This window comes from Ruditapes philippinarum, unplaced genomic scaffold, assembly GCF_026571515.1.
Source record: "Ruditapes philippinarum isolate M1 unplaced genomic scaffold, ASM2657151v2 ctg598_1_1_1_1, whole genome shotgun sequence".
NCBI lineage: Eukaryota > Metazoa > Mollusca > Bivalvia > Venerida > Veneridae > Ruditapes > Ruditapes philippinarum.
In genome coordinates this window covers 7,122-18,868 of record NW_026859523.1, presented here as the reverse complement: position 1 = coordinate 18,868, position 11,747 = coordinate 7,122, and the positions used below count along the sequence as shown (strand labels likewise).

General features: G+C 31.7%; 1 protein-coding gene across 1 annotated transcript; it reads left to right on the top strand.

Moving 5' to 3' along the window:
• Positions 1-3,509: 3,509 nt before the first annotated feature.
• LOC132756846 (inositol-pentakisphosphate 2-kinase-like) lies at positions 3,510-11,327 on the top strand (the record flags this gene model as incomplete). The annotated part of the gene is made up of 6 exons (XM_060747989.1): positions 3,510-3,652; positions 6,557-6,625; positions 6,932-7,030; positions 8,403-8,469; positions 9,600-9,742; positions 11,232-11,327. Coding segments are annotated over exons 1-6 (543 nt in total), but the record flags the coding sequence as incomplete, so codon positions are not given.
• Positions 11,328-11,747: the final 420 nt, after the last annotated feature.

Below are 11,747 nucleotides of genomic sequence, written 5' to 3'. Positions count from 1 at the left end.
TTGAACTGAAAATAAACTAATAATTATAATGATAAGCTTTAAAATAATAGGAAACATCTGCCAGAAGAGATGGTTTTGTAAGAACTTTGTGTATGATACCAAATATAAAACTCTGTTTTAAAGCTTGTTTATCTTTTAACGTTAATATTCAGCATGCTCTTTATACTTATATAGTACCTTGATAAAGATGAACATTAGAAACAACCATACAGTAATAAATAACAGTTATAACCCATAACCTGCTTAACATCTTTTAAGGAACGCCACTGAAGTTAAACATGAAATTTTCAAATCATACTCAGATCACCTGGGGCACTTAAAAGAAAAAGATATGAAAATGATAATATTATTAAGAAATATACTAGGAGAATTTTTTTTTTCAATTTTGGGTTATTATTTAACCCATTACTGCATGAGCATTTTGTGAAAAATGGCTGTTTTCATTGAAAAGTCTACTGTTACAAGTTCAAATTGCTATAAAACTATAAAGACTTCTTTAATACTATTCAAACTTGGCACAAATGTTGACTGGACCATTGCCTTTGTAACAACATGCTCAGTCTTAAATTTCATGTTACCATGGCAATGAGGGGACATCTCAAAATTGCCAAAAATCACTATTTTGTGTTGATTTTTTACATCAAAATTGATTTCAAAGTGCTGCAACTTCTCAATGGATTCAGATAGAGTCAAAGGCTTTTCGGCATTGGTTACACGTTACCTTATGATCGACCTGGGGTCATTTTAAGCCTCTCACAAGTCAAAAATTTTCTTGGCGATGAGGGGGACTGCCGCCCCCCAAACAGACAGGGGCACATCCCCCTTCTGGCAACCCCCTGATGTACTTTTTGGATGGGGGGCGGCGCCAGAAAAAGTGCTCACTTTTTTATCAACATTTCTCAAACGAAAACATGTGTTTGGAGCCAAAACAGAACATTTTTTCACTATTTGAGGCCTAAAAGAAGTGGGGGGTGGGTGGGGGGGGGTCGAAAATGCTTGGTTTCGCGTATATATGAGGTAAAAGGTTAATTTCACATTTAGAATAATAATTCTTGATAAACAGAGTAAGTAAATGATCTGAAATTTTGCAGACAAGTTATTTGTCTAGACCTACATCAAATGGAACATTAATGTCGAAAAATATTTTCAATCCGTCATGACTCAGTGGAGTCCCTTTAAGGCTTGGACTATATCATAAAATTCATTTAATCTTTGCATGATCTAAATGAAACAGTTAAAGGAATTTAATGCAGTCACCAACATCATTTTTCAGTTATCTTCACTTGAATTTGAAAATTTGATTATTCATAACCAAGGTAAGCAATTGCCTTATTTGCCTGACTTCAGAGTGATTGTGCAAAATTTCAAGAATTGGTAAGATTAGTACATGTGTCTGAAAGGCACTCAGCTGAGGTTTTTTTGACAACAGGACTGGACTCCCCCCCCCCCCTCCCCCCCTGGGATTTTCAAACCAATAACTTGTGTGCAATTAAGATCATTCCTTCATCCTGTTTTTCCAAAATGGTCATTTTTTAGTGCAAAATGACCCAAAAATATAATGCTTTTCATTCAAATTAGGCAAAAAATCACAAAAAAAATGAATATTCTGTTAATTCTGAAGATATTTCTTTATTATCCTTTGAAGATTACCCTAAAAATGGCTATTTTTCAGTTTCTGTACTTTTTAAATTGAAAAATGAAGGGAACACAAATTACCATATTACCATTCTATAATAAGTATATCATGATGTGGGGTTTATTTATTTAGAAATGAAAAGTAGGAAATGACTCAATATTGTACATGTCCCCCATTGATGATCAGCTTATCAATAATTATTACAAAAATAATTAATTATAAATGTAATGACATAGATCACAATTAGATTTAAACATTCTAAATGTTTGTCACAATCATCAAGGTGATCTTCCATGCAAAACCTAAAGGAAAGACTAATGTAAATTTATTTTGTATCATAGTTTGGTCAGAGATAAATCGTATACATATACATGCACAGTGCGTTAACTGGAGTGCAGGTATTAGTTACCCGCACTCCTGAGCACTGTTGCCGTCCAGAAACTTTAATATTGATTATTATTTTTCTATTTCTAGGTGGCTTGTCTTCATACATGGACACATCAACCCATTGCGCAATGCCTTAAAGTAGACCATACTGAACATGACATATATTGACCTATAAACGACCCTTATCTTCAATGTCAAATCTTTTTTTTTTTTTTGCTTCAGTTGGCTTTAACTTTGTTCTCTATGAATGGATTGTCTTCAACACTTAATATTTAGACATGAACATCCTTTGGACAAGACCTTAAAGTAGACCAATTTGACAACAATGACCTTAACTTATCCATGACTGTGACCTTGATTGTTGCTATAATTTGCTATGACTTTGTAAGTAATGAATGAATTGTCTTCATCCTTGGGAATAACAATCCTTGGGATATAAAATTAAAGTAGATTTATTTGAACTTGACCTTTATTTGATCTTGAAATTAAAGGTCAAATAAGTGAATTTTGCTACATTTTGATTTAACTTTGTTATTTATTTATGTACTTGAATGGTCCTTGGAGAAAAGATGACAAAATTGACGTGATGGATAATTCGAAATGTGACTGACCTTCAAATGACCTTGACCATCAACCTTTTTAATTATCATTATTGATCATAATGGACAGATTTGATTCATACTATTAGGATAAAACAACACTTATGACAACACCTTAATTTTGAATAATTTAAGTGTATGACCTTGATCTTAAATGACCTGGACTGTCAAGGTCAAATAAGAAATTTTAAACATAATTAGTAACAAGCAAGTTAAATTTTCTAGGAGCATTCTTTACTACAATATTCTCCTTCCAATGTGTTCCACTTTGGAAATAAGAAAAAGCTAAGCATGTCCCCCCAACTGATGGTGGCTTTTGTTTAGTCAGTGTCATCATAGCTTAAGAAAAGAAGACAATTCTCAAAAGTAACCAAGAATTGAGCAATTTTCAGGCGTGATCCAGGTTTTCTGATGTGTGGGGGTCATAAAATTTAGACAAAGGGTAATTGCATTTTCTAAACTGGAGCTTTCAAGAAGGGGTTATGAGTAAAATCTATTATTATATATGATTATTATCTTATTATTCCCTTTAAATATTTTTTTAAGCGCACAATTTGCTTTATGCAATTAAAAATTTTTTTTTTACCTAATTACTTAAGTGAGCTCTTAACAAAACTGCATCTCAGAAAAACTCGCTCTTAGCAGTATTCAAACTCAACTCTTCTGTTGTGCAAACAAAATAAACCAAATGCTATGTAGGTACAGACCATTTAGATCTAGTCACTAAATTAATGAAGTTATAAATTATATAAATCTAGAATCTAATCAGAATGTAATCTAATCTAATTATCCAAAATAAACTTAATCATTTGAAAATATTAAATATAGATAAATAATCAATGTTATGAAATAGTGAGCCATTAAAAAATAAATTTGATGTATCAAATATAGGTGAGCGATTTCCGTCAAAATACAATCTCTTGTAAATACTCTTCAAAGGAGATAGAAAAGTTAGTTAAAGATGGCGGACGCGAGCAAATGGAAATTTCGGGGCGAAGGAAATGCATGTTTGGTGCTTGTAAATTTAGAGGTGAGCTTGTTGAATAGATAGAAACACTTAAATCTAAAAGTTTACAGTGTTAGAAAAGGTTGTCAGCAATATATGACTCTCTTGTTTGAGAGACTTTGATTTGCGATGTGCAATGTCAGCATCCGAAACATTTTCCCATAAAAATTATGTTGTTTAGGTTTGTTATTTTCGTTTGTTACAATCAATAAAGTAACAGCAATGAAAAATTATAATATTATTATAAAAGTCAAATATATTTGTTAATTCAATATGTAATTAGCATGTTGGATAGACATGATAAGCTGATATGGACTAGTTTTTTAGTGTACAAAAGTCAACCTTGTCCTTGAGAGTCAAAACACTTCAGTTAATGTCCAGAGTCTTGTGAGGTTTATGTGATGAAAAGAAACAATTATTTCACTTTTAATAATCTGTTCTGGAAAGGCATTTTCATCTGTTCCCAGCATACCATATGTATTGTCATGTTGCATTCGTAACCTACATCATGCCTTAATAATTTTCGCTATTTTTCCATCACACTGTAATTTAAATGACCAACTGTGGCAGGTTTGTAAACATTTTCATGGCATAAGGGAGGTCACTCAGCTGAATAAACATATAACTTGGCAGTTTACAGTGACAGCGTTTAAGTGTGTCTCATGTAAATTAGGGTCAACATCGTGTTTTGTTTCTACGCTGATGGTCACCCTACGAAAGAGGATCATTTATGATGATTTCTGACTGTAAACCATTTTGAGATTTTAAATAGTATTTAACGACAGAAAACATTGATACCAGTACAATAAAATGATAAGATAATTTGATGTCAAAAACTCTACCAAAATGTTGTGTCACATGTAGCTCTAAAAGTGCTTGAGCTAGAGAAGAAGCCAGAGTCAACAAACATTACACATGTAAAGTTGTGCACCTGGGTTTTTGTGTGTGGATTATTTTAGTTTATATTGCCCTCAGTAAAAACACGGATTTATATTACAAGGATCGGACACTTTCGTTTAGCGTAAAGTCTCGTCGCGCGCATGCGTGGAATCGGACATCGGATAAAGGTGGACAGAATGAGAGATGGCGGAACGCGCGGAGTGCGAAATATGACAGATTTTCACAAGAGTATGTGGTGTTATTGCAGCTTTGTCAAAAATTATACACATATGAATGTATTGATATAGTATTATTTTGTGTCGCTAAAGTATTAATATATGAAAATATGCCGATAGAACTATGCAACGCTTAGTTAAAAAAGTACCTTATTAAAAAAATATTCGCCTATTGTTTAGGCATACTCTCTACACTTTGACGCCCTTTTACTTCAAGCACAAATTATAACCGCGATTCAGATTAAGATAATTCTTTTTTACATGGTTCAATGGGTGCATTGCAAAAAAATGTTTCTTGATTGCTTAAAAACTTTTAAAGAAATTCATGTCTGAAATTTGTCCTTATTTCTGTGAATTATTTCCAAATGATTTGTATATTTTTTTTATTTTATTACCTGTATATTATAATAAATATAGTAAGATTTACAAAAAATAATAATGACATAAATGATGAAGGAAATTTAAACATTCTATGAATATGGCAATATTAAAATCTCGGCAATATTTTGTACTAAAAAAATGAATAAATTTTCTTTACGTGTTGAGTGAATTGTAAAGCCGTACATTACCCGTAAAACAATTGTGCGTTAATAAATTTAACTACATAACCCAATGAATCTTAAATATTGCATCTTTGATCATCTGTGAATAACTTACATCGGCTTCTTTTTTATTTTGAAATTGAATTTATTATGTTACCATATTAATAGATTTCAAATACCCGCTTTTTATATTTTTTTTTATAAATTTACCGCGGATTTCGTCAAGTTAATTGTTTAATCGTCGTTGCCGACAGATAAACTGTACCTTTAAAAAATAAATTAGATATTCGAATTAAACAAGTATTTTTCTTCAAAATAAACTTTAAATTTTCAAAATCGGATAATAAATGGAAAAGCTATATGGTATTTTGTAAAGTAGGTATCCGTTGCGAACACGCATTTACGCTAAGCGCCGATAAATTATCGATCGATGTACCTTTATCGGGTGCACGACAAGATATTTAAGCGTTTATATAGGGTTAACTGGGAGTGTCCGATCCCTGTAATATAAATCCGTGGTAAAATTGACAATATTCAACTTACATCGCATGAAGCTCAAAAAGTATTTGACCTGGAGTCATGAAACTTAACAGGAATGTTGATGCGCATGTGTAGTTGTGGACCTGAAGTTTTGCTTGTGGTTTTATTCAGTATTTAAAGAGTTATTGCCCTTGAGTCAATTTATTAAAATTTGCAATTTTCAGTAGCTTTACCTACAGCCACAAAACCTTAAAGGAATGTTGGTCAGCATTTTGACCAAGTGACCTTTTTATTTTGAGAACTACATCATTGAAAACTGCTGTCACAGATTCAGATTTTAACTTTGATATCAGTTGACCTTGATTTCGACATAATGCCTGTCTTTCATTAGTAGTTATCAATATTATCAGTCCTCTGTTATTTTGAGCCTTTATACTTAGGTGTGCAATATAGAGTCATCATGATCCTTTTGTTTAACAATTAAGTTAATGTTTACAAAAAATGTAACCATGGGTGCCTTAATAGATACTATATAGTATTTTACATGACAGTGCATACCAATATCACATATCACACAGCTAAATTATTTCAACTGGTAGATTTTTTTGTGATTGAAAATGAAATGTTTGGATTTTGAAAGAAAAGTAGGTATATTTGAATGGTTAAAAGCTGCATGATGTTCCTTGTTGAAGAAGCTCAGTTACAATGCTAAAAACAATGTATGCTAAAAGACCAGAAACAAATTCAAGTTTTCCTTTACCAAATGTGTAGTTTTCTAAATTGCATTTCAGGAAAAGATGGTGTACAGACTTGCCAAATCAAAATACTGGGGTAAAGGTCATTTGTTAACAAATGCAGAGGTAATCTATTTTTGTCTTTCTTTATGTTTGTTAGAAATAAGTATTTAATATTAAAGGAACCTCACTGATGTCTTAAAACATTTTTTTTCATTCATATTTAGATCTACTGGGACACTATAAATAGAAAAATAGGGAAAAGTTGATAAGGAAATAAACACAACATTAAATTTGATTTATTAGCCTGATTTAGTTGAAAAACTTAATAACACATTTTTGCTAAAATGATAATCCTGGAACAATTTATTATACTTTGGATGAATATATGTTTAAAACAGAATATAACTGCAAAGTTAATTTTATTTTCAGGATAAAATGGACAGGATACATGAAGAATTGCAATTAGTTGTTGATTATATGAAGAACGTCATGCAGCCATTGCTGTCACCATATTTTGTTATTCTCCCAGTAAGTTATAACTCCTAGGTTACAGAATACTTTTGTCATCTTTTTACAAGCAGTGATATGATTTTTCTATATCGCCTCCGTGGTCGAGGGGTTAGAGGCGATGACTTCTAATCCAGTTAACCCGGGAGATGCTTTGGTAGTTTAGCATGGAGGAAGGTAGTCTAGTACTGGTGTAACTCTCCAGGAACGATGATTAGGAAACTACCCGCCTATATGACTGAATTACTGTTGGGAAAAGGTGTAAAATGAAACAAACAAGTGATTTTTCTCTCATTATTGGGAAGAGGCCTTAGCCACTTGATTTTGGGAAAATATTATTGTTAAAATTGCTTTTTTTGAAGTAAAAAAGCAGGTTTAAGTTAACATTTTTGGGAAAACTGCATGATTTTAAAGAAAATTTCAATTGGAAAGAGGCCTTTTATCAAAGTCAGTTATATAAGCAAGAAAGTCACTGATAAGTGACTGTTATCTTTCATAAGTTTTGGTGATAATCATGTCAGATTGGAGGTCAATTCCAGCTTCACTTTTGTAAAAAAAAAAGTGATCAGGAGTTATTGTAATGACCATGTCTTCGGTGTTGGCATTCATTTAATTTTTGTAAATATGGAGAGTGCTGTCTGTAGACAGGTATTACAGAGTCTTTTTAAGGTGTGCCTTATTTTTCTGCTGAATTTCATGTTACCATTTGATTTAATCAACCAATAGATAGATACCAACATTCATGTTTGACGGTCATCATCAAAGGGTTAATTTATTTCCTTGTTATATATTTTGATTGCCCAGAATTGATTGACTTACACAATTGCTCATCATTTGAACACTTTCACAGTGGTGTTGCATTATATTAGGAAAATTCACAATGTCACTCATGAAGGTCAAAGGTCAATAATTGACTAAATCAACCTTGATAGTCTGTAGTGTGTATTTTTAAAGATTCAAGGTCAGGGACTGAACAATCAAGGTCAAATAACATAGTGATTATATAAAATACTGACATCATGGATATCTTTTTTCCAACAATATCATTTTCAGACTAATAAGATATATTATATAGACTTTTAGTATCCACAAACAGGTAAACAGTCTGAAAGCATATGTTTGATTGTATTAAATTTTTTTTTAAATTGTATGATTTCATAGTTAAAACATCATAATAGGGGAAAAAGTAATTCTGATGCATTGTCTGCCACATGCGTTATTATTTCTTCCATAAGAGAAAGGTTAAACCCATTAGAGAGAATTTATTTCAGAGCTTGAAGGATGTCTAGATGCCACAACAAAATAATTATAATGTTCCACTCGCCTTTTAGTTTGGAAAATAATTGTCTATTTGCGTAAATGTGATTGATTTTTCTCTCTTTTTTTTCTCAAGGAACTTCGTTTGCTTGAAGGTCGACTAACACAAGAAGCTGAGTATCAAATAAAAACATCAAGACCAGGTAATGTGAAACAATGTTTTATTCTTCTTACATGTCTGTACAGTTATATAATACATGTATATGCATTGTTTTATAATGAAAATATTTGTTCGCACTTTGAATATTTAAACTAGAAACACTGGGGTGTTATATAATATTAAAGAACGAAACTTATGGATAATGATTTGTTGATGTAATAATGACTTTCCTATTCTAGTAGGTCTAAGGTCAGTTCTTTAACTTTGTTACAGGATACATATACATGATTATTGTGCCTCTGTCAAATGTTGCACTAAATTTATAGATATAACAGTGTAGCATTGATTACTGTTAGAACATTGAGCTCATCATTATCAGAGTACCCTGGACTGATAAAACAACAGAACTGGCATCTGATGGAATGATATATTCCAGACACACATTTTTAATTACAAAAACTTTGAAAACCCAGAAATGGTTGTGAGAGGAACTTAAATATTGTTTAATGAATAAGAAAAAAAGATTTTGGCAGCAATCTTCTGCAATGAATGATTACATCAGTAACATATTCACGAATTCGAAAACCTAGCTAAACGCCGTTTTCCGGTACTTTCTGTACATAGCTCTGGGGAATTCACCTAATGGAGTGTAATAGCGAACTCAATGTTTTCGGCCTTTTTTTAAACTAAATTGAAATAAAACAGTTATTTCTTTATAAGAAAATAATTAAATATCATTGTATGAATAATTCCATACAAAAAATAAATTAAATACACAAGTTTACGCAGAAAATAACCTTATTTATTATGGAAGATTCCACTACGTCAGTTTAAATTTTATTGATTTTCATTATAAACAATTTATTTTTTACAAAAAATTGCAATAGATATTAAAGGAATATTGATAATTTTCAAAAACATCATTTTTTTTCACCTTAATTGGTAAAATAATGATAGAAAAATAGAAATATCATGTAACTGTGTTATGTACCTCATTTGGTGTAATTCCCCAGAGCTAAATCCGCAACGTACCGGAAAACGGTGTTTAGCTAGGTTTTCGAAAAGGTCAATATCCCTGAAGAAAATATGTTGAAACTTGTTACAAAAATGGCAACAAGTGTCCAAAGATTTCAGTTCTCATTATACTTTATTTATGTAACTTTTATTTGACAGCTCAGAGGAAAGGAAAAGATGTTGAGCACAGTACACTTGACCCCACAACATTATCGGCTTTAGTGATGCCAGACCTGTGCTACATCAGAGATTCACACTTGTACCCAAAATGTTCATATCCCATACTAAGTGTAGAAATCAAGGTAACATGTTAATGTTTTTATATGCATATATAAGCTTTAGTTGATGTAAACTTATGCTTCATGTACATGATGTTCCCAGTGACCACATTAATCATGGGATGAACATGACTCTATGGTAGGAGACAAGATAGGCAAACTGGTCAGACTGTATATACTTGGTTGCCAGGTTATTGGGGCAATGCACCTCAAAATTCCTATGTAAACATTTGATCCATTGAAAGCCTTTACAAAACATGAAAAATGCATCAGACCGTATTGAAAAAGGAATAGTTTAATTGTTTTTTATGTGATGTATACATTGACCTAAATTGATCATATTTTCAGTTTAAAGCATACCAATTTTATTGTTCTGAGGTACAGAAGTGTATTTAAAATTCATTTCCTTATTGATGATCATGATATAATTTCCATTAAAATATTATGGCTGTTATAATACAAGCTAGCATTTTCCTGTACACACTGCATTAAATATTAATAAAAGTTAACCTAGATCTGTCCATGCTAACAGATTGACAATCCTAGCTCGTATATGTATATATGACTGGAGGCTTTAAGATTGGTCTGTGTTTTTCGTCTCAATTTGTCAAGCAGACGTCAACTTTTCGTTCATAATTAAGTAGTTATCATAGGCACACTTAACCCCTGGTTATGAGTAAATATGACAGGCGACGCAAGGTTATTTTTGTTACCTCTAAGTTACATATGCTCAAGATTCGTTACAAATTATGTCTAAATTTCTATTTCCATCTAGATATGTCTTTGTCCTTAAATTTTAACATGTATTCGTGACTGAATTTTATGGTTCTGTCAGAATAAATCAAAGATATATGCATATTAAATTTATGACTCTGAAGAGACACAGTGATGCTTTATTGTAAACAACACACAAGTTTGTGTCAATTTGTTGCATTATTGTAAGATGTTTATTCAAATTAAATAATAAAGGAGTGAGAAAATCTAACCTGAACAGTTGATTATATACTTGCTTTCTCTACAGGTTTAAAAGATTCGAGTTTTGCATCTTGAATTTAATTAAATTCTTGTCAATAATAAAGACAGGTATTTGCCACAACCAAACAGACTTTGTAACATTAGCAGCTAAATGTTGATATTTCTGTTCTCAAATCCCTTTAAAGGGACTCCACAAAGGTTGTTTGACATGACTGGATTGTATTTGATGAGGGACTTCCTGGCAAAATTGCAGATCAAACCAAATGATTTAAAATTTAGAATTTTCATCAACTCAAATCAAGCTAAGAATTGCACTTAACATTGATTTTCAAAATATATCTGTGTATATTTCTTTCTTTATTTTCCACCTTTTTCCTTTGAAGTTTCCCTGCTGATTTATATAAAAGTTTCAAATTTAATACTTTTAAGCTTTGGACCTCAGTGGAAAGCCTTTAACTGTGGTCTGTCACATAATGTCAATAGGGTAAAAGTGCAGGACAAAAGTTAGAATTTTTTACTGTTTTGTTTTCATATGCAGCCAAAGAAAGCTTTTATGCATGTCCCGGACTCTTTGAGTGTAAAATCAGAAGAAAATAGTCAAGTGTGCAAATTTTGTATGCATCAAAGATTAAAGGTATGTATATTGTATTTCTTTGTTTTTTATCACCTCCCTTTTTGCCTTTTACTAGTCTTCATTCATATTATTCTCTCTTGTCATAACAGTACAGTGTGTGTTGTATTTCCGTAATACTGTCAACAATTACGATCATATTGTTAGGTATATATAGACTGGCTGGCTATTTGTTTTACATATTTTAATGGACCCAGGCCCATCTGTTTCTTCTGGTTAAGTTCTGTTTTATGAATGATACCATGATCCTTAGTCCTGATGTATTTAAAATATTTATTTGCTTAGCGTAAGCACCAAATTGTAGCACTTGTTTAGTCATTTCACAAATGTACATTTACTTAGTAAATATTCCTGGATTCTTAACCAGTTGTCAAGTAATAGAAAGAGCACCGAAACACGAGGCTATCTGATTTGTACGAGGGG